General features: G+C 61.6%; 1 protein-coding gene and 1 long non-coding RNA gene across 2 annotated transcripts; one reads left to right on the plus strand and one right to left on the minus strand.

The window, feature by feature from the left end:
- Positions 1–3: 3 nt before the first annotated feature.
- LOC308491890 lies at positions 4–1,500 on the plus strand. Its single transcript, XR_013992428.1, has 3 exons — positions 4–66; positions 682–776; positions 1,378–1,500. It is a non-coding gene; the product is annotated as an uncharacterized lncRNA (long non-coding RNA).
- LFNG (LFNG O-fucosylpeptide 3-beta-N-acetylglucosaminyltransferase) lies at positions 1,273–9,703 on the minus strand. The gene is made up of 8 exons (XM_081036050.1): positions 9,209–9,703; positions 4,799–4,847; positions 4,210–4,309; positions 3,932–4,085; positions 3,747–3,832; positions 3,121–3,286; positions 2,572–2,657; positions 1,273–2,391 (listed from the first exon to the last, which is right to left on the minus strand). The coding sequence occupies exons 1-8, from the start codon at positions 9,635–9,637 to the stop codon at positions 2,325–2,327; spliced, it is 1,137 nt and encodes a 378-aa protein (XP_080892176.1). The 5' UTR covers positions 9,638–9,703; the 3' UTR covers positions 1,273–2,324.
- Between the last annotated feature and the right edge of the window lie 9,885 nt (positions 9,704–19,588).

Genomic DNA, 19,588 nt, shown 5'->3' on the forward strand with positions numbered 1-19,588 from the left:
TGTGCAAGCTCCTCGTGTGGTTTAGGGACACTCGGAGCACGTCCACGCGGCAGGGAGCGCCTCACGGTCAGTCCATGAATGGCACGTCTTGGGGGCTGTGCTCAGTGACCAGTCTACGGGTGAACCCTGAAGCTCAGGGCTCCCCTCTGCATTTTTAAGCATGTACAGCAAAAAGCCAGAACTCTTTGGGCCACCAACCCTGTGTCTGTTTGGCCTGGGCACACATACCGATTCCACCATTGTAATGACAGAATGACACAGACTGTTTCTGTAAAGTGACATCCTTCAGACACTTGGTGGCTTTTTGGATATGCATATCCTTGATGGCCAGGGCAGTTTTATGAGTGTTAAGTGAACACAAAGATTTAAATCTCTTGATGTGCATGATTTTGTGGGGTTTTCTGGGTCAAGTGACCATTTTTAGAGGTCACCTCAGGCCCCTTACAGAAAGAGGAAGCCAAATGACTTTGCTTTTTAATTATGTTGACCGGACTGAGCTTGGGGCAGAGTGGGGATGTGGAGTAGGGAACCTGAGGCCAGCAGCAGGCCAGAGCCCCCAGGGAGATCTGGCTCAGAGTGAGGAAGAGGAAGTGAGGCTGCCCCCCTGCTGCGTGCATGTGCGGGTGGAGGGAACTCCCCAGCAGACGCTGCAGCAGCCCTCCTGACTCCTGCCACCCTCAGAGTCTTGATTTGAGGAAGAAAGGGCGCTGAGGAGGAGCTACCTTCTGAAGAAAACGGCAGTGTGAATCCTGGCGCGGCCGCCGGAGCCTGTCCAGGTAGGGGTGGGCATGCAGCCCTCTCACAGAGACGAGGCAGGGTCCAAGGCCCAGCCAGCCTCCGAGGTGCAGCGCTTCACCACCGCACCCTAGGGCATCTTCCACTCTGAGCCTGTTTCCCTGCCTACAAAATGGGACAGCAATGTGGCCTCTGTGGGCATGTGACAGGGATGAAGCCAGATAAGGTCCCAGGCCCGGCCACAGCCTCCCTGGCCATCCTGCAGGGATGGCTGACTCCTCGGCCAACAGGTTGGCCCACACAGGCTGGGGCTACACAGCCTCCGGGTCCCTACTCCCAGGGGACCTAAATTCCGTGACCCCCTGACTGTGCCTCCCAGGCACCTGCAAGTAGCTATTTTGATCCCAAGTTCCCTTCCGCACCCACGGGCTTCCCTCCTCACCTCCCCCAGGCAAGTGTGTGTAGAGGACAGTCCCCAGGCGCCGGGAGCCACCTCAGATGACCTGGACCTCAGGTTCACCCAGCCAAGACCAGGACCCCTGGATTGCCCCAAAGAGCACCTTTATTCACAGCAAAGGACATCACCATAGCAACCACACTCCAATTCCCTGAGAACTTTTCCCTTATTGTTCACTTTCCTAGCTATGTCTTTGCAGAAAGAAAAACAGAAGACAGAACACACACCCTGGGCTAGGTGCGCCAGCCAGCGGGAGACAGGTCCGATGCCAGGGACACGGAAATGCCCAGAGTGTAAGACATTGCCCGCTTTCACCACAAAGAGGGTCCCAAGTGTGGCTTCTGCTTTTTCTGATCCACAGAAAAGATTAAAGAACACCCTCCCAGCTCCCCCAAAACAAAGACAAAACACCCTACTTTATACCCACCCCCCTTTTGAAAAACAAGCACAGTAAAAAAATACTGTCACAGTATTTACAGACACACCCACTATGGGCGACTTTCTCTCTACTTTGGAGAGGAGATAAAATGCTCAGCTCTGACACCCCATCCTGGGGAGACAAAGGGAAGACCTCTGAGAGGTGCAGAGGGCTGGGGAGAGCCACTGTCCACCCAGCCACACGGCCACTGGGGGCTGAACGGGGCCGCTGGGCCCGGGCCGGGCTGCTAATCCTCAGCCACAGTGCCCAGGCCAGAGATCAGTGGGAAGAGGGGAGCGGGCCACTGCTCCCCAAACCCAACTTCCCTGCACTGAGCATGGCTCACTGTCCTGGGGGCTGAGGCGGGGCAGGAAGAGGAAGGTGCCCACACAGCTCTGCAGATCAGCCTGACCCCCATACTGCCAAAGACCCCCCGAAATAACATCTAACTGCCCTCAGAGTGACCTCGGACATACAAATCCTTCCGTGGCCAGGGCTCTGCCTACCCCACGGAGTGTGGAAAGGAAGACAAGTGGCACCTGTGCCTGCTCCTTGGCAGAGAACTGCCCAAGTGTCTGCTACGCAGATGGGCACACAGTACACACATGGTGGCACAGCCCTGGGAGCCTCGAAGGACAAGGCCAGGGTGGCACAACGGGTTCCCGGGCCCTTTGGATACCAGGGGCACCCGGGACCGGGTCTCAGCTGAGGCTGCTAGAAGACGGCGGTGCGGGGACACCAGGGTGTGTCCGGGTACAGGTGGCAGTGGATGGAGCGGAACCTGTGGGGACAGAGTGGAGGGTGGTCCGTGTGGGGTGGACCACACATTCAGACCCACAGCACCATGGGTCCTGGGACACTATAGTGTGGTGCTGGCTGACACCCACTTCTAGTTCTAGTTCCACCAGACCTTCAGGGGACTCTACATAAGCCCCCGCCCCATCTGGACCTATTTCCTCACCTGGATGGGTCAGCCTCCACCGAGAAGGGCCCCTTCACGTGGACAGCGTTCCGTTTGTTTTCAAACATGCCGTAGCTCAGGGTCACCTGCGTGGACAGGGCAGCGTGATGGTGGGAGGGGCCCCAAGGCCCTCAGCCTTGCCCGAGTCTGGCCCTGTGGCTCTGAATGGGGGAACAGCCTTGCCTTCTGCCTCCCCCCTTGGACCAAGAAGGGAAGCCGATGAGCCACGTGACACCACACCCCACTTGCTCTGCATACCCCGGGAACAAAGTCCAAAGTGGGGCCTCGGCTGGGGCTGGTCGAGTTGCCAGTCATGGCAAGAGAATATCCACAAAGGCAGGAAAACACCCGAAAGGCAGAATAGATGTGTCAGGGTGCAGACAAAAGACGGGAAGGATGGACCAGAGGATTTGAGTGGGTCCACTCCGGTGGGGGGATTGGGGGTCGTGGCCAACAGTGGGGCCCTTCCTGACCTCCATATTTAAAACTGACCCCCCACCCTGTACTCCGTCCCCGCCCATCCCTTCCTGGGCCCCCAGGCAAGCACACCTGTTCGTGGAGCTCCGAGGCAGGTACCTGCTGCAGGTTCTCCAGGTGGGAGTGGAAGAGCCCACTGCGGATGAGACGCACACCAAGCAGGGCCTCCACAATGTAGCCGATGGTGCAGTCGTCCGGCAGCCGGATCCGCTCGGCTGTGCTCATGAAGTGGCCCCCACTGTGGGAGGGAAGGGCCAGAATATGAGCAGAGACAGGAGCCTGAGGCCCACTGGGCAGGACTCCGCCAGGCAGCAGTCACACAGAGCTTAGAAGCCGGGCTCAGAGAGGTGGTGAATGAGCCCCATGGAGCAGGGGGCAGACCACTTCTGTGTCCCTAACGGGCTCTCCTGCTGGCAGCTCCCCATTTCCCTCCCTGAGCCCAACACCGAACCCTCCTTTATACCAGCCTGATGATTTTCTGCAAGTCAGGGCTTGCTGGGTGCAGCAAGGGGTCGTGGGTGCTAACTGACTGGGGCCTGCTGGCTGGAGGTGGGAAGTGGTGGGATGTGGGGACCACGACTCAACCTGCCCATGCATGTGAGGTTGGGGGACCCACGGCAGGCCCCACTTGAGGGAGCCCTGAGACCTAGGGCTATCTGGCTGGCCCAACAGCCCTACCTGTGCCCCAGGGCACTCACCTGGCCCATGGGCTCATCTTCAGGGCCAGCCCACGGCTGATGCAAAAGCCAGCCCCGCCAGTGGCAAACCAGAAGTGGACAGGACGCTGTGGGAGGGGGCAATGTGGTGAGACCTCCCCCCCAGGCTGCAGGGGCACCCTCAGCCTCCACCCGCTAGCTCAGGTGTGAGTGGACAGACCACTCACCATCTTATTCTCGCTGACCCGCTCTGTGGCCTGGATGGGCCTGTCCAGGCTGGGCTTGCCGATGTAAACATCCTGTGTGTGGGGGTAGCTGGCCAGCAGGCGCAGCAGGGCCCGCACATTGACATAATTGTCATCGTCCACATGGCAGAACCACCTGGGGATGAGGCAGGGCCATCAGGGGGTTTGAATGGGGTTCACGCTGTGCCAGGGGTGGGAACTGCTGGGCTAGGAGCTTGGATGGGGGCTTTCCTTGGATCCAGCCAAAGGCCAACACTCACTTCCTGCCGGACGCGATGAAGCGGTCATACTCCACCGCCATCTTGCAGGACAGGGCCTGGCGGCTGTGGGCAGCCGAGCAGTTCGTATTGACCACATTGCCTGGGGACAAGGGGACGGGCTGTAATTTGGTCCGAGCTGGCTCAGAGAGGGCAGCCTGGCCTGGAGTCACACAGCAGCCCCATGAGAACAGCAGGGTAGAGGGGGGGGGGGGCTGTCTGTCCCAGAGCGCCTTGGGTTCAAGCGGTGCCCTGCAGAAGGCTCTCCCTCCCAGCCCCCTCCCCAGTACAGGACACAGGCCTGGAGACCCCTCCTCCCCACCCCAGCCCAACCCTGTCCCGCCCCTGCCCATTCTGGAGGCTTTTTCCCAGCACCAGACACCTGTTGCTCAAAGGGGCCCCAGAGCTGAAAGGGCCTCATTTGCATGAGAATTATGGGGGGGGCGAGTGGGGGGTCGGGACACAGAGCAAGGCAGTGGAGTACAGTGGCCTCCCAGGCCCGTGGCCTCTGTGACCTCTCCGTGAGGGGGTGGGGAGACGACTTCCTCCTGGGAGTGGCAGCCCCCCTTGCCTCCCCAAGTCCAGGGCTCACCCATGTGCCTGGCCAGGGCCTCATCTTCCCCATCGGTGAAAACGAACGTCTGGAAGGAGAAACACGGCCTTGAACAGGCAGCTGTGTCCCTACCCCGGGCCACTGTGGGGGTCCGGGGCTGGGCATCCTGGGTTTTCAGCAGCTACAGCTCAGTCATGCCCACTCCCCACCCTTCTCTGAGCCTCAGTTTCCCCATGTGTACAGAGCGGGTGCTCAAGTGCCCAACCTGAGAGGAAGCAGAGCTGGGGCTTATGCAGACCCCACCCCCCCATGCCGACAGCTGGGCCCAAGGTCACCTGGCAGCTGTACTGGCACGAGCCAGGTGGGGTGCCCCGCCCACCTGCCAGGTAACCAGCTCCAGGCCCGCCCTGCACACCTGGCAGGGCACACACCCTTATTGACACAGCAACCGGCCTGCGGGAGGGGGCAGAGGGTGGTGGGGGACAGGCAGACGAGGTCGGCGCTGGGAAGCCAAGTCTCAATCAGTGGAGGACAAAGGCCTCTGCTGGGCGGCTGCCAAGCCCTGGCGGACAAAGGGCCTGGAGGGAGGATGAATCACCAGGCATTGTCCGCCAGCTTTATCCTGGCCGGGCTGCGGGCGAGGGCGCAGGGCTGGCCTTAACTCGGCCGCGTTAAGCAGGAGTGGCCGCGCTGCCTATTACCATACAGCTGGCCTGGTTAACTGGGCCGGGCTGGGTGCAAGGTCCGGTGGGCAGGGGTGCGGCCAGAGCACAGCAGTCCTCAGGGCTGGGCCTTCAAGCCAGGGCCCCCACGCCCCTGGCTGTGACCGGCGGGCAGGTCACCTCCTCTGAGCCAATGTAGCCACTGTTCTCTGGAGACGCCGTCCGTCCCGTCCGCAGGGATGAGGCAGGAAGCTGCATGTGCCCCCGCCCAAGGATCAGTGCCCTGGGCACCCATGCTGACAGCATCCCCCTGCTGCTGCTTGGGCAAGGAAATCGGGCTTGAAGACAGGCCTGGCCCAAGCCACATCAAGGCTCCACCTGTGCCAGCACGGGGCCATCCCCTGCCAGGATCGCTTCAAGGAAGGGGGGCAATGGGGAGGGGCCAGGAGCTGCCGGCGCCCGCCTGGGCCGGTCGGCACACGGGAGGAATGTTCCTTCCTCTGCCCCGCCCGCCCAGCGCGTGCCGCCGGGCGCACCCAGGCACGGCTGAGTGCAAAGCTTGGGGCGCCATGGGGGTGCTCAGAGCAAAGGCTGCAGGAGACCCCTGCCTCCAGGCCTGCCAGGCCTCGGTGTCCTTCTGGGTATAAACGGGTCCTAGAGAGGATGTAGCATGTGGGACCTGGGGACCCACCCCCACCTGGGCAGCCCCAGCTCCTCGCCTAAGCCTGACCCCAGACCCGAACTCACACTGTGGTGTGGCCACAAGCTATGGATCCCAGGCTTAGAGCTAAGGGGCTGGCAGGCCACATCTACACCCTCTCCACATACGTCCCCCTCCTTCCAGGGCCCAGCAGACACCCCAAGGCGGCCCGCACGCACACACTCACACCCATCCCCCCACCCGCTCCCCAGCATCTCAGCCCAGGAATGCCGTGGGAGGCGGAGGCCGGCCCGTGCAGACACCAATGCCGCTGCATTAAAAGGAAAATGCTTTCTTAATGAGATCAAGGAGGCCTGTTCTCCCGCGCTTTGGTGGTGCCCTAAAAACCCGGCCCAAGGCTACGGAGATTAAAGTCACCTTTGTTCCAGAGGAGTACTTGCGAGGGTGGGGCCGTGGGGGGAGGGTGCCTGGCCTCCTGTCTCCCCACATCACAACAACCAGCAGGAGGAATGGGCTGCCTGGCGCACCTCGCCCACTGCTCAGAGGATCAGTTTCCCGCTCTGTACAAAGGGCGCAAGAGGTGCTCACCTGTGCTCAAAGTACCCTTAGAGGTGGGCACCATCACCACCCGAGTGGGGAAACTGAGGCCACAGGGGCAACCTCCAGCCTATGGTCATACCCTGGGGCAGAGGTGGTGCTAATCCAATGGGGTCGTGCTTTCCAGGGACCCCCCCCAAAACCCCTCCCCACATCCCCAACAATGGGTCTGAAGAAGGAAGAACAGGGCAACAGGGCAACAGGGCAACAGGGCTGGCGGAGGGCAGGAGGGGGGACACCCACAGGAAGCTGCATTGTTCCCGGAGCTGCAATTCAAAGAAACACAGGATGCCAAGCTCTCCCCCAACTATTGTGGCCGCTGCCACTGCCACAGCCTGGCCCACTCCAGGGGGGGAGGGGGGCGTAACGTGTGGGCCAAAGGCCCAGCCCCTCATACTGGATTTCTAGGCCTATCACTTGTGGCCCCTTCTGACCCTGCCCCCCCCCATCCTGCACTGCAATTTCTGGAAATTTCTCACACTTCCCCCTTGTTCTTGCTTATGTGCCCAGACTGCCCTTTCTGGGCATTTTCTACTCTCAGTCTAGCTCAAATGGCACCTCCTCCAGGAAGTCTCCCCGCACCTCCCACGTGGGTCAGATGCCCACCCTCAGCTCACCAGCCTCTCTGGGTTTCCCCCACCACAGCACTGACTTCCTGATTCTCCCCCATCAGACTGGGTCTGAATCACCCTACACAGGGCTGGCAGAGGAAGGAGCACCCTCTGCTGTGACAGTTTCGAGGACCCCTCCCCCACAATAAACCATAAGAAGGGCTCCTGATGCTGAACATGAGCTGATGCTGGGGACAGATCTGGCTTCTCCTAGGTGGGGTCAGTGGTGAGAAGGAAAGCTGAGTGGTCCTTCAGCTGGGTGGGAGTGATGGCGCCCACTCCAATTGAGTGCACGCTGGGCTCACTCCCTACCTTCAGGTTTCCCCGGTCCTTTCACAACACAGTATTGGAAGGGCACTGCTTTCCCCATTTCAGAGATGAGGAGACTGAGGCTCAGAGAGGCCCCAGGTCTTGCCCAAGATCACCCAGCTCAGCTGGAACTTTACCTGAGACCCCCCAACCACATTCCTTCTGCTGGAGAAAGCCCCCAAAGTCCAAGAGGAGAGATGCTCAGAGCAGGTGGCAGCCCAGAGAGGGCTGAACGCTGCCAAAGGTCACACAGCAGGGAGGCAGAGCAGGGGGAGGGGCCTGGCTCATGAACGGTGCCCCACAAGGACTGTCAGTCAGGGATGTGGTGTGGGGGGGGGACTGTAGGCCCCTCATCTCCAGGCAACCTGAGTGGCCAGCGCCAGCGGCGGTTCCCATGGAGCGCATAGCTGCACACAAGAGGCCGGACGCCTTTCTGGGTTGGAGAAAGGGGCTTTGTTACCTTGCCCGAGGCCGGCGTGAGAGCCGCCTGGCGCTGGGAATCCTAACGGCCTGGCCGCCAAACAAAACCCGTGCCCACGGCCCCCTCCCACTGGCCCACTGAGCCCCTGGGAAAGGCACACTGTGTTCCCAGGAGACTACCATGGGGTTCCTGGGGCCCCCATCCCCACACTGAGACCAGACAGGACCCTGCCCCCTAGCCCTAGTCATGACCCCACCAGTCCCAAAACAGGACTCAGCAAGGCCAGAAGGCCCCAGGCCTGGGTGATTTAAACAGGGAGGAAGACGTGTGGGGTCTTCTCTTGTATCTGGTACAGAGAATGAACTCTGTACTAGTCAAAAGTTCCTCACCCCAAATGGCCAGTTAGTCCCTTGAATCTCCCAGCCCAGGGACATTCCCTCACTGCCCCTGCCTGGCAGGGCCCACACTCTGCCCTAGTCCAGCCCCCATTCAACTGTTTTTTCTGCAGCCTTGAGGGAGATTTTCAAATTGGGGTGTGTCTTTACTATGCGTCTGTAGGAAGTTGATGCTCAACTAGGTTGTATCAAGCACAAGGTTCCAGGCTCCAGAATCCTGCACTGTGGGGAGAGGGTCTCTGCACAAACCCCCAAACCCAGGGCTCTTTGTCTTGTGAAATGTACTCCCCAGCGCTCACCAACACCGACCCCCAACTCAGATTATCGTCAGGAACGACTTGTCCCCCATCCCATAGCAAAGATTGGGGTGGAAGAGGGGGCGGACCTGTGTCCTGGGGTCCTAACCCCCCATTCCATCTCTGAGCCCATGGTTGATGCCCATGTAGAATCTGGCTTGGGGAGGTTTGGGGCAATAAAGTCCTATTAATGTGCTCCAATGTTTGGAGGATCAGAAGTGTCACAGGGCACAAACACCAAGAATCGGCGCTGGTGTAAGGTCAGTGCACGGCATCCGGGGCGCTGGGGATGGGACCCCGCCCCACACTTCCACAACTGTATGGGGAGGGTGGCCCCTCCAGGCAAACTGGGCTGGAAGGGGATGGACTGGCGTCACTACCAGCACAAATTCCCAGCGGCCGGACAGAGATGCAGCCTGGCGCCCATCGGATACCGCCACCAGCTGGACAAGACAGAGCCCCCTACCCGGCCCGCCCGCCCAGGCCGCGGGGCTCACCATCTCCTTGTGGCGCGAGATCCACGTCTCCAGCAGCAGGTCCAGGCGCGCGCGGTGAAACTTTTTGGTGGTCTTCACCGCAATGAAGACGTCGAGGGGCGTGAGCGGCTCCGACTGGGGCCGCAGGTGGCCGTCGGCGGGACGGAAGGCGCTCCCGGGCGCTGGGTCCGCGTCTCTGCGCGCGCGGGTCAGCAGGCTGAAGTATTCGGACAGACTGTGCACCTCGCCGGCGAGGGCTCCGGGCGCCGCCCCCGCCTCCAGCCCCGGCGCCGGGGCCGCCCCCGCGGGGCCCGCCAGGCTGCGCAGCGCGCGCCGGCCGCGCTCGGCGGGCTCCGGGGGCGGCGGCGGGTCGGCGGTGAGCACCAGCAGGCAGGCGAGCAGCGCGCCCGCCAGCGCCAGCAGCAGGCGTCGGCCGCAGCGCTTGAGCATGGTGGGGTGCGCCCTGCCCCGTGCGCCCTGCCCGGTGCGCGCTGCCCCGCACACCCGCGCGGAGGATCCCGGCTCCAGCAGCGCGTCCAGCCGAGCACCGCCAGCGCCCTGCGGCCTTAAACCTCGCCGCTCTGGCTCCTCCCCGAGGGCGGGGCCTCCGCCAAGCCCCGCCCCCGCCACGCGCTCACTGGCTCTCGGGGCGGGGCCTCGCACCGGTTGCCCCCAGACCCTGCAGCGCCCACGTGGGGCCGCTGCGGGGGCCTGGGAACTGCGGAGAGGGCACCGCAGACCCCTCCCTCAGTGCTCGCGTGCATGCCCCGCCCCTCCCGGGTCGCTCCCCGCGGGCAGCCGAGCGACGTGGGGCTTTGGCCCCGGCCGGCCCCGGTGGCCCTGAAGAGGAAACCCAGGCTGGCCAACGCCGGCGGGGGTTGCACCCTGGCGTCTGGCACGCGGAGGGGCGCGCCCCCGGCGCTGTGACCGGGATTCTGGGACAGGGGCCTTGGGCTCAGTCGTCCCTCAAAGGACGTCCTTACTTCCTCGCTGTGCACTTCCCCTCCCGAAGCCTGGCTTCCTCCGTTTGGGATGGTGCAGGCCAAGTCACTGGGGCGGCGCCTGGGTGGACCTGAGCGTTGGGTCCTGGGCAGCTGTTATTAATATCGAGGAGGCGCGTAGCTACCTGAGCCACAGGTGGATACGCGAGGTTCCATCGAGAAGGCACCTGTACCAAATTCCACCCTCGAGCTAATTTCCTCGAGTCCCGGACCAACGTCGGGGTATTGGTTCCCCCGAAATCCTCCGGGCGCCCCTTGGCGAGATGAAAATAAGGTCGCCCCGCCCCGCGCGGGATGAAAGGCGGCCTTCTGTTCCATTTGGTCCCTCCGCGCTCGGGCCAGATGTGGCCCAGCTGTGCCCCGCCCCGCCTCCCCGGCACACGGCGGCGCCCACCCCCGGCCCTTCCCACGGGCCGGCCCGGCCCACCGCACGAGCAGGGGTGGCAGGAATGCGCGCCTGCAGTCCCAGTTGATGGTGAAGGGCGAGGGGCCCCGGAAGTGGCCAAGGGCCCCCCAGCCTGGGACCGGGGTCCGAGCCCTCTGCCCGCAGCATGTTCCGGAAGCACAGCGAGGGGCGGCTCTCCGCTTGGCTGCACCTCCTTTCCCCCTCGCTTCGGCTCCATGACCACCAAGGCTAGGCAAGCTACACTGTTTACCCGTTGCGCTCACTCTCACCACCGGCCAGTTACCTACCCAGCTCTTGCTTACCCCTCTTTCTGCAATGGCATTTTTAGTTGTTTACATGCCCTTTCATGGTCCCTCTCCCTCCACCTGAATGCCAAGTGCAACAGGGCCTGGAACATAGTAGGCACTCTACAAAGATTTGTTGAGAAGATGTCTGGCCCCACTCCCAGACTCCTGCCCAGCGGGCTGTGGCCCATTTGCTCTTAGGGCGCCAGACCCTCTGTCATGGATGGGGTGGGGGATGGAGGTTCCCAGGCCTCTTCCTGTCACCCACGCCAGGTAATTAGCAGGCACCACCTCCGTCAGGCAGAAGCCTGAGCAGATGGTGCTGGCTGTGCCCAAGTGACAAGTCTCCCGTGGTGTCACCTCCTGCCATAAACCCCTCCCCCACCAGCCAGACCCCAGCCTTGGAGCCTCTAGGCAGCTGGAGAGGTGGGGGTGGGCAGGAGGAAAAAGGACTGATGGCTGATGGCTGATGGCTGGGTGGACTGCCCCTAAACAGTCTGCTGAGAGTCCCAGGTCAGCCCCAGCCTCTGGTCTGAAGGGTCTGCCACGTTCTCACCCCACCAGCAACGCCTATCTACCCCATATCTGGCTGATTCTCCTCCACCTCCTTCATCTCTCTCCTGGCCCCCCAACCTCTGTATCTCCTTGTCCCCAATCTACCTGGTCTATTTATTCTCCACTCAGAAACCACTCAGCTCTAATCGTATCCCCCTACACACACACACACACACACACACACACACACACACGCAAAGATCACAATCGTCCATGGTTCCCTATTGCCTCTGCGTTTGTCCTAGCCCAGTGTCCACGAACCTTGTGACACTGCAGGCCCCTGGAATCCCTCCTCATCCCCTTCCAGCCCAAGCAATATCGAGTCCCTAAATCTTTGCGTGAGCTGTGCCCTGTTCCTAGGTTTGAGGTCAGTGGCATCAATAGTCAGTGGTACCCACTAGGTCTACGCATTCTTCAAGAGGCAGGAGGGCGAGCAGCACACAGCCATGCCATGTCATACCCCCACTGACAAGATCCTGGGAGCCAGCCCCTCCGTGGCCCCCAGCTCAGGGGGTGGGATTCCCTGCCTGGCACCCCAGAGCACCCATGCTTCCTCTGACTCATGCTCCCAGCCCTTTGACACACCAAGCAGTGGGAACAATGTGCCCATTATGCAAAAGGCAAGGTGAGGCTCAGAGGGGCTGCCGGCTTGTACCCAGGGAGTGAGGGGGGCAGGAGCAACTGTACAGAGGGGACCGGCCCAGGCTGGCAGGGGCAAGGTGAGAACCCAGAAGGGAGTTTCCTGCACCTCTCTGAGGCCAGGCTTGGTCAGAGTGGGGGGACCCGGGTGCAAGTGCCTGTCGGGCAACAGCAGGACAGAGCCCTCAGCGTCCTGTGGGGGGCCGTCGGCTTTGGCAAGAGTGATTCAATTTCTCTGCTGTCAGGAGAATGGAATTTCGTGGTGACTCCTTGAGGTCTGAAAACTGGCCACCCCCTCCTCCTTCCCCAGGCCCAGCTCTAGCCTGAGGCATTCCCCACCCCTGCCCTCACCCTAAGCCTAAAGGCTCCCTCCAGTGACCCTCTGGACCAAATAGCCTGGGAGTGGGTGAGAGGGAGGTGCTGGGCTCAGGGCAGGAAATGGGGAGCCTGAGAGGGCTGACCAGGTTGCCAGGAAGCCCCTCGGGGCTTTGGGATCCTCTGGAAGGGGGTTCAGGCTGTACCAGAGCCCTGTTCCAGGCATGGCACATGGACACAGCCCAGGGGCTGGGGGCCTCTGGAGCCAAACTGCTTGCCTTCTAATCCCAGAGGGGCCACTGCTCACCTTTAAGACCTTGGACCTGGGACGTTCCTCCCCTGAGCCTCAGTTTCCCCGTCCATAACACAAGAATGACATACCATTCGTTTTATAAGGTGCTCATGGGCAATGGGTCAGACAAGCAGGCCACCGGCCCTCAGCCAGGGTCATGGGTCTGTGCGTCTCCTGGACAGCTGACCTCCGCTCAGCACAGGCCCTCCACCACCTCCTGCAGCCAGGCAGCTGAATGTCGTGAGAGCTGCCCATTTGGGTGGAGAGGTGGCTGAGGTAAGGGGGCCTACATGACTAACAAGGCCTGTGGAGGCCCTGCTATGACTCCCCTTCAGCCTCAGAGGTGGTGCTGTGCCCATCTGAGCTCAGCTCACTGTCCTGGTCGGAGCTCAGCCTGAAGCCTCAGCAGCTGGAGTCAGTCCCAGGGGGTTCAGGAAGCCCTTTCAACACGGCCTCCTGGGTGCCTTGGGGCTGGCCTCCCCTGGCTTGTCCCTTTTCTGGGAAGAACCAAGAGACATAATGGGTGATCCATTAACTTGCAGGAAGTGACCCGAGGCAGTCCTGCTCAGCGTCCCGGGAACAGTCTTCTTCAACGGAGCAGCTAAGCCGGGGGAGGGAAAACACTGTCCCCAACTCTACTGCGATGTGGCGGCAGGAAGGTGTTGCTGAGCAGTGGGGCCTCAGGCAGGCCTCCTGGTGCCCCGTCTGACCAGCAGACATGGAATGCCTGCCCTGAAGGGTGCTGTGAGGGCTCCGGAGAACTGGCAGGCTGGGAGCCTCCGGGGCGCAAGGGTGCCTGTGGGCTTCCTGGGGCACAACCCAGAAGCTGCCACCAAGGGCTGCAACCCAGAAGCAGCTGGGCTCAGAGGCACTGCTGGAAGGAGGGGAGGAAATGGAGAGGGGTTAGCTTAGGAACTCTATGGCAGGAGGGGGTGCACAGAAAATGGCAGCAGCTGACTCTCATTACTGCAACTGGGGGGGCACTGCTCCCCATGAGAAGAGCAGACAGCTGGCAGCTGTTAATAGAGCCCCCAGCCCAGCCCAGCCCTGTCTGCCCGCCTGCTCTGCTCAGAACCCCTCACCCTCAGCCCGCGCTGTGTGGTCTTGGGACAGTTCCCTTCTCTCTGTGGGTCTCAAGGTTTTACTTGACTCTGTAATAGGGATATGGCATCTGCCCTGCCCTGCACACCCCAGGCTGCCTGCGAGTAGGTATTCTCTACAGGAGTAAAACACTGGTGGCCTGGCCCTTTTTCCTGGAGCCTGGGACCTGGTGTGGTTACAGTGGTCAGGCCGACTTGGCCTGGGGGGCTGGGTAAGGCTCTAGGAGTCCCCCTTCAAGACCAGCCACGTGCTACCTCTTTCAAGAACTTCTCCACAACCCCTATGCCCTCGTACTGACCTCATGAGATTGCAGCTGCCTGTTTTCCTGCCTGCTTCCCCAACAATCCTGGAGCTCCGTGAGGACAGTGGCCACATGCTGCTCTGCGTCAGGGCTTGGCACAAAACAGTGCTCAATAACACTGAACAGGTGAGTAAGGGAATGGACAGATGGAGAGGGATGGATGGACGAACGGATGGATGGAAAGAGGTAGTGGCTGATGGATGGATGGATGGACAGATGGGGTCCGTGGATAAATGGATGTGGAGGGCTCCCCTGCCTCTCTCAGAGCCCCCAGCACCCAGCCCCAAGGACCATGGGTCTCAGGGTAAGGAGGCCTGGCAGGGCTGCTCACAGAGCTCTGAGCTGGCACCAGGTGTGGAGCCTGAGGGCAGGGCTGTGGCAGGCGGCAGGGGCTGATGCCCATGGAGGTGTTCAGTGACCACATGCTGTGAGTATCCCCTGCACTGGGAACATTTCCAAACAACACCTCAAGAAGGCCTCGAAACATCTCACTCAAATTGCTGTTGGTCTTGCAGATTGGACATGGGGGTCCAGAGAGGAGCGGAGGCATGCCCTTGACCCCATAGCAAGTCAGGCTGGTGGGGAGGGCTGTTCCTTGGTCTTGGGGCCAGGGTTTGTGCACCCCAGGAGGGTGGCAGGCCTAAGCCTGGCAGCTGCATCTCTTCCTGGAGGCTCCATGTGGGGCCGTCTGTGCTGGAGCTGGATTGGGCTAATCTGATTTGCAGCCTTCAGGAGCAGAGCCCTGGCCACCAGAACCCATCACCGACATCCTTCAGAGGCCAGACACCCTCCCGGGAGACACCAGAGACGCTCTGCCCCAGCCGGCCTTTGTCTGGCCAAGAATGGCCAGCTTGTGCTGCAGCAAGGGGTGGGCAGGGCAGGCAGGGGGGAGGAGGGCTGTGCCGGTGCCTGCCAGGCCCCAGGAATGACCCAGGGCCCAAGTCAAAAGGACCAGACCCCAGGACCAGTGGGAGGAGGCCCTCTGGACTGATGGAGGTAGCAGGGGTCAGAATCTTGGCTCAAAGGGAGCCTACTGCGTGATCCTGGGCTCATCTCTGCATCTCCCTGACCTCAGGCTCCTCCTGTAATATGGGCTGATGGGATGGAAGAGGATATGGCATTGGTTCATACTCCAGGCTGCCCCGGAAGTGAGGGCGAGGGGAGTCTGTCTGCCTAGGTGTGGCAATCACACACACAAAGAGATAAGCCATCACCATGGGACCCATACTTCTACCTGCCTGTCTGTCTGTCCGTCTGTGCATGCACCCATCCGTCTGACAGTATCCCTGGGCACTTTCTCCGTGACCGGCTGTACTTGGCTACGAGGAGTTTAGGAGCTGACTCAGAATAGCCCTGGTCCCAGGGAGCTCTTAGTCTAGAGGGGAAGTTTCGTCAGGCACCTCGATGTCCCCCAAACAGGCAAAGGATGGTAGTGACTAGAAGATGGGTCAAAGCCAAGTGTGCCCAGGGCATGGGTGAAGGACAATCCATTGTGTGCCCGGGCTGGGGTATAGGGGGCTTCAGAAGAGGCTTCTAGGAAAAGCTTGAAGGTTTGGGCAGGCGGAGGTGGGTGGGAAGGCAGGACAGGGGCCCACCTGAGGGTCTGGAGAGGTGGTGCGGTTCCGTGGGGGTGTAGGTAGGGGAGTAGTGGGAGATGAGGCTGGAGCGGTGAGCAGAGACCTCGGGGTTCAGGCTCAGAGGCCGGCTTGGGAGGCAATGGGGAGCCACAGAGGTTTGTGAGCCAGAGGTATGTGGTCTGGATTGGATCACAGGGGAAGCCGCTGTACGGTCTAGACGAGACAACGGGAGTCTGCCGTGAGCTTCCCTATGTGCCTGTCTGTCCCTCCCAGCCTGTGCCCTTGTTGGCCATGGGGAGAGGAAGCTGAGAAGGGTCTGGGGCCATCTCAGCCTCTGTTCTCCCTCCTCCCTTCCTTGGGAGGCCCTGCCAACAGGAAAGCTTCTGGGGAGGAATTTCCGAGGAGCACAGGGCCAGGTTGCTGAGAGGTGGGTGGGCCCGTGTGGGAAGGGGAAGGCACGGAGACTGCGCTGAAGCCAGCAGTCAGAGGACCAGGCCTGAGAGGCTCTGCCTCTCATGCAGCCCCATGTTCAGGGACTGGCCCAAGGGTCCCAAGCCCAGCTTGGTTGGAGGCTCTGGGGGTGTTTGGTTAATGCCTGGAGACATTATGCGTTGTCACACCTGGGGTGGGTCAGGCAGGACTTGCTCATGTAGCCAGTAGAAGCCAGGGATCCTGCTAAACGCCCTACTAGGTGCAAGACAGGCCCCAAGCAAAGAATTTCCCACCCACAATATAGGCGGCTGAGGTGGCGCACTCGGGGAAGCTGTCCCGCCATGCCTTGGATCTGTACCAGGTGGGCACTGCTGTCAGTGAGGCCCCAGGAGGGTTGTCCCTGTGCCTGGAGAGGTGACATGAGGGCAGAGGATGTAGTGGCAGGGCTGCTGGGACAGTTTGCTCGCAGGGAGCGGAAGGATTACACAGGGGGCTTCCGGGGGAGCCGTGGGGGTGGCCTCAGCGAGGTCAGTGGGGGCTGGGGCAAGGCCGAGCTGCTTGGGCTGTGGTCCAGAGCTTGGTGAGGGCCGGGGAGGCAGAGCTGGGCCCCCTCAGGGCTCTGCACCCCGCAGCCTCCAGGTGGATCCAGCGACAGCTTGGGCGGGATGGGGAGGAGGCAGGGAGGGCCTTACTTGAACGCTGTTTGCTCAGCCAAGGTTTAATCTCCAAAACAGGAAGGCGCATATTGACAGAAGCAGCAGCCGGAATTGCCGATGTGCCTGCCAGGTTAAGTTCCCCTGGCCCCCCTACTCCTGCCCCCACGCAGGGGCGGGGGCTCCCCAGAGATTCTACCCTCAAATAAAAGGGTCCCCACAAGCCCCAGGCTGTGCCGCTTGATGCCAACCAGCCCTCATAAAAAGGGTACTCGAGCCGGCTCTGCCAACTGCTGGGTGGGTTGGAGCCAGAGGGCAGGAGCAGAGGGGGGACAGGAAAATGGAGGGGGTGGGGGGCTCCGGGGGTCACAGGCTTAGTAGGGTGTGTCTCCCGGTCTCATTTTGCAAATGAGGAAGCTGAGGCTCAGAGAGGGAAGTGAGCTAGCCTGGGTCACACAGTGGTGGGGTGGGGGTGGTTGGCACCAGCCCCCACCCGTCCTAAAACACACTTGGGCGTGTGCTGTCCTTCACCATTCAACAAGCACAGATGCCCCAGTGAGCTCTCGGAGTGCCCTCCAATCTGCCAGGCACCCCTCCCTGGTACAGCCCGGGGAGGGAGGACCTGGCTGGGGGATGCTTGCAACCCTGCTGACATCATAAACCTCCCTGCCCCCCCGACAGAGGAAGCTGCAGGAAGGAGCTGAGTGGGCATGCCCCGGGCAATGGCCCCTTCTGACAGGGTGTCAACCCCTTTCTCCTCCCAACCAGCTGACTGGGTGGGACCAAGCTTATGGCAAGGCTGAGAAGGCCCACCCTCAGACTACCTTGGGGAACCCCTGTACCTCTTCAGTCCAGTTTTCCTGGTTGCCTGGGGTGGGCGGTGGGATGGGAATTCCAGGCCAGTTCCTTTGCCTGGAGCTGGAGCAGAGTGAGGAGCTGGCAGTGAGGCCTTAGATGGACGCAAGGGCCTTGCCCCCGAATCCTAGAAATGGGCTTCTGGTCTGACACTCTCCTTGGCGCCCCACTACCTGCTTGGGAGGCCTGGCCCTGCCTCTGGCATTTGCTGCCTGCCAACCTCCCAACTTCCTCTGCCTGCTCCTACACACCCCGGGCTCAGCCAACCAACGGTTCCTCAGGGCTTCTGAGCCAGCAGCTGGGCCTGGAAGGCCCAGCACCTTCGTCCCAGCCTCCCCACTCAGCTGCCACCTCCTTGGCGAAGACTCCCAGGTTCACCCCCTTTTTGTCTATCCCTGGGTACCCGCCAGCCCCTAGCTCACATTCTGGCACCCAGGAAGTGCTTGATAATCGTGACAGAATGGAGCTAAGAGTTTGCTGGACATGCAGAGAGTTAGAAGGGGCCTTAAAGAGCTAAGTCCCATTTCACAGATGGGAAGATGGAGGCGCTGAGAAGGCAGGCCCCTGCCCAAGGTCACACAGTAGTTGCATGCATCTCCAGCCACCTCTGAGGGCAAGCACCTCCTGTGTGTCTCCCAAACCCCAAAAAATCCTGTAGCCCTGTGGGACTGAGGCTCCAGCCCCCACCCCCAATAGGGTCTACGAGAGACAGAGGCAGGGAGGTCATGGTTAACTGACCTCCAGACAGAGGTCTCGGCCACTGCTCCAGGTGTGACTGTCTCCGGCTGCCCCTGGAAATATCTGCTTCAGCCAGGACATCAAGCAGGGGCTGGACAGTCCCAGGCCAATGGGCAGGTGGCCTGTGGCCAGAGGCTGCTCCAGGAGGGGAGGGAGCGGCCTGACCTGGCCCCCCACCCCAGTGCACAGCATGGCCTATGAGCACTTCTCTGGGTATGGGAAGAGAGGCTCTGTCCCCAACTCGATCTGGGAGGCTCGTATCAGCTGCCCCCCAAACTGGAGGCCTCCTTGGGGCTCTGAGCCCAGGCCCCTGCCCCTGCAGGGCTGGGTCCCCGAGGGCAGAGCTTCTTCAGGCCTGCAGTGTCCTCCAGTGCTGGTCCCCCCGCCTGTCTCGTCCCCGCCTGCCATTGCTGTCACTCTATCCCAGTGACCCAGTTTCCCTCCTTGTCTGTGCCTGTGGGGTGGGGGACCCGGGGTGGACAGTCCCTCTTTGAGGTGAGGGTGTGGGTGGATCAGGTGTCAGGCGGGCTGTCTGCTGGCTCTGCTGGCTCGGGGCAGGGACAGGCTTTCAGGTCTTCAATAGCCCATGATTAGGTTCCATCCCCGGGGAGCCCCTGTTGTGTGGCCATTGTGATGGCGTGGGAACCGAGGCATCCTGGCCAGACAGGGATGCGCTTCCCTGCCCACAGGGGCCCTGGCCTGGGGGGAGCACACGCCGCTGGGAAGCATGGAGCCCAGCCATGCCAGTCGGGATGTGTCCACGCTGGGTCCTCAGAACCCTGCAGGCGCCCTGCCCGCCGCCCAGTGCCACTGCTTAGGGAAAGACGTGCCCTCCTTGCAGCCTGGAGAGCAGAGCATGGGCTGGATTTATCCGTGGTCAGTGCACGGCCTGCACACATGTGTGCAGCAGCCCTGGCACTACCCCCAGCCCGTCCCCACCCCTTTGAAGCTTTCTTCAGCCTCTTCTGCCCCTCTGGGGCATGGCCTCCCCCAGCTCCCTGCTCAGGTTGCAAAGCTTGTCCTTGGCTGACAAAGGCCAGTCCCTGCTGTGAAGAAGCAGGGGAGGACAGGGTGACAATTTCAGGTCCTAACTGAGAGGCCTTGCATTTCCTCCCTGGTGAGTGGGGCGGTGGGTGAGAAGTGGGTGAGCTGCCTCAGCTGGCCCAGCCTGGACATGCCAGCCATCGTCACCATCACCCGCCCCAGCTGCGGTCCTGACGACTGCTTTGTGGGGACATTGTGCCCAGCGTGG

The sequence above is a fragment of the Rhinolophus hipposideros genome (genome assembly GCF_964194185.1).
Source record: "Rhinolophus hipposideros genome assembly, chromosome: 23".
NCBI classification, from domain to species: Eukaryota; Metazoa; Chordata; class Mammalia; order Chiroptera; family Rhinolophidae; genus Rhinolophus; species Rhinolophus hipposideros.